Source organism: Bactrocera neohumeralis, chromosome 6 (assembly GCF_024586455.1).
Source record: "Bactrocera neohumeralis isolate Rockhampton chromosome 6, APGP_CSIRO_Bneo_wtdbg2-racon-allhic-juicebox.fasta_v2, whole genome shotgun sequence".
NCBI classification, from domain to species: Eukaryota; Metazoa; Arthropoda; class Insecta; order Diptera; family Tephritidae; genus Bactrocera; species Bactrocera neohumeralis.
Genome location: NC_065923.1, coordinates 67,706,322 through 67,711,762, shown reverse-complemented (window position 1 = coordinate 67,711,762; position 5,441 = coordinate 67,706,322). Strand labels below are relative to the sequence as shown.

The window sequence follows — 5,441 nt, the reverse complement described above, 5'->3', positions numbered from 1 at the left end:
AGCTGACACCGCACTTTGTAGCCAAACAGCTTTTAGCGCTCCCGCGCCAGCTCAGCTGCCAACTGTATGCTGTGCCAGAAACTGTCACGGTTGTACGTCGCTCTTTGAACTCCTCACGCTCTGCAAGCGTCAATCAATTGGCGCTCAAAACATGCCCTTACCCACGTTGTGGTGGTTACGTGCCGTTCTACTTCCATTTTTCTTTGGCGAGCAGCTGTAACGCTTTGTTGTCAGCGGTCAAACACCTAACACCATTCCTTTTGGAAAATTTTCATTATTTTGTTTGTCAGTAGCTAATCTAGAAAGTTACAACAACAACAATTTTTTTTTAAATTTCAGATTAAATTAGATCGGAAGTAATATAAAGCATAAAGAATCCCTCATTTAAAAGTTTACATACGACCGTAGGGGCATATACCATGACAGTCGGGTCTACCTAACTGAAAAGGAACCGGATTTTTATCCTGTAAAGGGTTGTAAACTAGGCAACGTACCTCAAAATTCCTTCAGGAATGTTTTTTGGCACAACAACTATTTCAAGGCAAGATGAGAGTCTGATGCCAAAATTTATTGAATATTCTCAAAGAAGTTCGAACATACATCGAACTGTGAACGTGAGCAACATAACCTTCAGAATCACTAGAGCGCAAATTAGTGGAATATCCGGTTTAATCGAACTTCTTTGCAGATCATACCTACCATCTATAGCCTCATAGAGCTTCAGTTTTTATTACAGATTCAATTATTAAACGTTTTTAAATTTAATGCATGTTTTAAATGTTAAAAGTTTCTATTTCCCTCCACTTCTCAGTCGATTGGAGTACTTCATAAAAGTCAGGGGTCGGCTTTAGTATACCGTCCCAGGATTTCGGGAATAAAATGGGTATGGTCGGATAGAGGAGACTCTCCAGATCACGAATATATAAGGTTATAGCAGCAGGAAGCTTATAGTTTTCGAGATATTCGCGTTTAAAGTTGAAAATTTGCAATATTTTTTTCAGTTCTGATTTTGAACATAACCTGTAAAAAGCTAAACTTTAATGTCAAGCTATGCATTACTATAAAAATATTTTTGATGCCTATAAAAATTGTATTAATATTCAAATTTTGATTGAAAATTGAAAATTTTAATTTTGTTCAAAATATTATTATTTTTATAATTTTTAATTTAAATATTAGAAAACTGCACCACCCTAATTGTAAATCATCGAAATTTTATCATTTATTTCAATGCAACCCTGCGTTCAGGCAATTATCAACGAATACATGAGCAAAGAAAAATTATAAATAGGAAGTGATAGACGAAAGAATTGGTTCTGCAGAAAATTTGACAAATTTCCAATTAAAAAATGTTTATAATCAAAATTAATTAAGTACAAAGTGTTTAAAACATTATTAGAAATAATAATCAAGTGAAGTTTTCATTTAAAATACATTCCAATACTACAAAAGACGATCACAGCAAGTGTAGGGTAGTGAAGTGTAGGTGCGGCGGTCGCGCTTATTGAATTGTTGCAATAGCAAATTGGAAAAGCAGAGCAGACCGCCACAATGGCACGCCCAATTTATCCAAATCAACAGAAAATAGCTGAAAAGCTGGTGATACTCAACGATCGTGGTCTGGGTATATTAACGCGTATATATAATATTAAAAAAGCTTGCGGCGATACCAAATCCAAGCCAGGTTTCCTCTCTGACAAATCGCTTGAGTCATCTATTAAATTTATTGTAAAGCGTTTCCCCAACATCGATGTAAAGGGTTTGAATGCAATAGTGAATATAAAAGCGGAAATTATTAAATCGCTCTCCCTGTATTATCACACTTTTGTTGATTTGTTAGATTTTAAAGATAATGTCTGCGAATTGCTCACCACAATGGATGCTTGCCAGATACACTTGGATATTACACAGAATTTGAGTTGACAAAACATTATTTGGATTTAGTAGTTACATATGTATCATTAATGATACTGCTGTCACGCGTTGATGATCGCAAAGCCGTTTTGGGACTCTATAATGCAGCCTACGAACTGCAGAATAATCAAGCAGATTCGGGGTTTCCACGTCTGGGCCAAATGATATTAGATTATGAAGTGCCGCTGAAACGTTTATCGGAAGAGTTCATACCGCATCAGCGTTTGCTAACAAATGCACTGCGTTCGCTTATCGCAATTTATCCGCTAAGAAATTTGCCAGCTGATAAATGGCGTGAAATGCAAAAACTCAGTTTAGTGGGTAATCCAGCAATATTGCTAAAAGCTGTGCGTACCGACACAATGTCTTGTGAGTATGTTTCACTTGAAGCAATGGATCGTTGGATAATTTTTGGCTTGTTGCTGAATCATCAAATGCTCGGACAGTATCAGGAGGTAAATAAAATTTGGATATCTGCTTTAGAATCGAGTTGGGTAATTGCATTGTTTCGTGATGAAGTATTGCAAATACATCAATACATACAGAGCACCTTTGACGGCATCAAAGGTTATAGCAAACGCATTGGCGAGGTAAAGGAAGCATATGCTGTGGCAACACAGAAAGCAGCGCTGATGCATCGTGAACGGCGTAAATTTTTGCGTACCGCCTTGAAAGAGCTGGCGCTTATAATGACTGATCAGCCCGGCTTGTTGGGACCAAAGGCAATTTTCATATTTATTGGCTTATGCTTGGCGCGTGATGAAATACTATGGCTATTGCGGCACAACGATAATCCGCCAGTGACGAAGAATAAAGGTATTTTCGTTTTAAATTACAAAAATATTTTCTTATTAATTTCTTTAACATATTCTTAATGCAGGTAAATCCAATGAGGACCTTGTTGATCGTCAATTGCCAGAATTACTCTTTCATATGGAGGAACTGCGCGCTCTTGTCCGCAAATACAGTCAAGTTATGCAACGCTATTACGTGCAATATCTCTCCGGGTTCGACTCGATCGATCTCAACATACGCATGCAAAGTTTGCAAGTTTGTCCGGAGGATGAAAGTGTCATATTGTCTTCGTTGTATAACACCGCTTCAAGTTTGACTGTGAAACAAGTGGAGGACAATGAATTATTTGATTTTCGTGCTTTTCGGCTGGATTGGTTTCGCTTGCAAACATACATGAGCGTCAGTAAAGCCGCGCTGCGCATAACGGAAAATGTCGAATTGGCACGTTTGCTAGACTCTATGGTTTTCCACACACGCGTTGTGGATAACTTAGACGAGATACTCGTTGAGACCTCTGATTTAAGTATTTTCTGTTTCTACAATAAAATGTTTGACGATCAATTCCACATGTGTTTGGAATTTCCGGCACAAAATCGTTACATTATTGCATTTCCCTTGATTTGCAGTCACTTCCAGAATTGTACGCATGAAATGTGCCCCGAAGAGCGTCATCACATACGCGAGCGTTCGCTTAGTGTAGTTAACATCTTCTTGGAAGAGATGGCTAAGGAAGCCAAGAATATTATAACAACCATATGTGATGAGCAATGCACAATGGCCGATGCACTGTTGCCGAAACACTGTGCCAAAATACTATCAGTGCAATCAGCGCGCAAAAAGAAGGACAAAGCCAAAAAGCAATTCGACGATATACGTAAACCGGGTGATGAGTCGTATCGCAAAACACGCGAAGACTTGACCACAATGGACAAATTGCATATGGCACTGACCGAGTTGTGCTTTGCCATCAATTACTGTCCGACGGTGAATGTGTGGGAATTTGCATTTGCACCGCGCGAATATCTTTGTCAGAATTTGGAGCATCGTTTCTCGAGAGATCTCGTCGGCATGGTCATGTTCAATCAGGAGACCATGGAAATTGCAAAACCATCGGAACTGCTAGCCACTGTGCGCGCATACATGAATGTGCTACAGACCGTGGAGAATTATGTGCATATCGACATAACACGTGTATTCAACAACTGTCTGTTGCAGCAAACGCAGAATTTAGATTCGCATGGCGAGAAGACCATAGCGGCATTATATAATACATGGTATATATATTTTTTTCAATAAAAACATTTAAAATTTTTCTGTTTTTACGTTTCTACTCTACAGGTACAGCGAGGTACTAGTGCGTCGCGTCTCCTCCGGCAATATAGTTTTCTCCATGAATCAGAAAGCATTTGTGCCCATATCGCCCGAAGGCTGGGTGCCTTTTAATCCACAAGAATTCTCCGACCTCAACGAATTACGTTCATTGGCCGAACTTGTCGGTCCCTATGGCATAAAATCGCTAAATGAAACACTCATGTGGCACATTTCCAATCAAGTGCAAGAGCTCAAACAACATGTTGCCTCCAACAAGGATGTGCTCATACTGCTACGCACAAGTTTCGACAAACCCGAGGTAATGAAAGAACAATTCAAACGTTTACATGATGTCGACAGCGTACTACAACGCATGACGCTCATCGGTGTGATACTTTGCTTCCGTAATTTGGTACATGAAGCGCTCGTCGATGTGCTTGAGAAGCGTATACCATTCTTACTTAGTTCAGTGCGTGATTTTCAAGAGCATTTACCAGGTGGCGATCAAATACGCGTCGCTTCCGAAATGGCCTCGGCCGCTGGCTTGCCGTGTAAAGTCGATCCGACGCTAACCAGCACTTTGAAATCGAAAAAACCCGATTTCGATGAAGGCGAACATTTAGTGTCATGTTTGTTGATGGTTTTCGTTGCTGTCTCTATACCGAAATTGGCACGCAACGAAACGTCATTCTATCGCGCCTCCATCGACGGGCATTCGAATAATACACACTGCATGGCAGTGGCGATCAATAATATATTCGGCGCGCTATTCACCATTTGCGGTGAGAACGACATAGAGGATCGCATGAAAGAGTTCTTGGCATTGGCGAGCTCATCGCTATTGCGTTTGGGTCAGGAATCGGACAAAGAGGCGACACGTAATCGCGAATCGGTGTATTTGCTCTTGGACGAGATTGTTAAACAATCGCCTTTCCTCACGATGGATTTGCTGGAATCTTGTTTCCCATATGTGCTCATACGCAATGCATATCATGCGGTCTACAAGCAGGAACAAATGTTGGGACTTTAAGCGTCACAAAAGTGTCACAAACGAATATAAGTAAGTTTAAAGATTTGGCGTTAATGTTGGATTAGTAATTTAAGCAGTTTATATTTGCACAATACTTGCAAGTGACTTGAAAAGTATTTACTCTATGTCTTTTGCTGTCCACTCTACATTCTATTTCTGCATTTATATGTAATTATAGAATACATTATACAACATAATTATATATATATATGAAAAAAATATATATTTAGCAGTAAAGGCATTATTTCCAGCTTATTTATAACTATCTTTATCTATATAAACATACTAAAATAAAGTATTAAAACTTTCGTAGAAACGTGTTTTTATTCAACATTTTTTTTTAAACGCGTTGTTATGCATCTTTGTGGTGAATTTAAAATGTTTACTAACC

At 39.0% G+C, this 5,441-nt stretch overlaps 1 protein-coding gene across 1 annotated transcript; it reads left to right on the top strand.

Annotated features, from left to right (window-relative positions):
- The first annotated feature begins 1,282 nt into the window (after positions 1–1,282).
- On the top strand, positions 1,283–5,358 carry LOC126761124 (membrane-associated protein Hem). The gene is given in 4 exon segments (XM_050477070.1): positions 1,283–1,906; positions 1,909–2,730; positions 2,795–3,983; positions 4,048–5,358. Coding segments are annotated over 4 exon segments (3,369 nt in total). The 5' UTR covers positions 1,283–1,551; the 3' UTR covers positions 5,051–5,358.
- Positions 5,359–5,441: the final 83 nt, after the last annotated feature.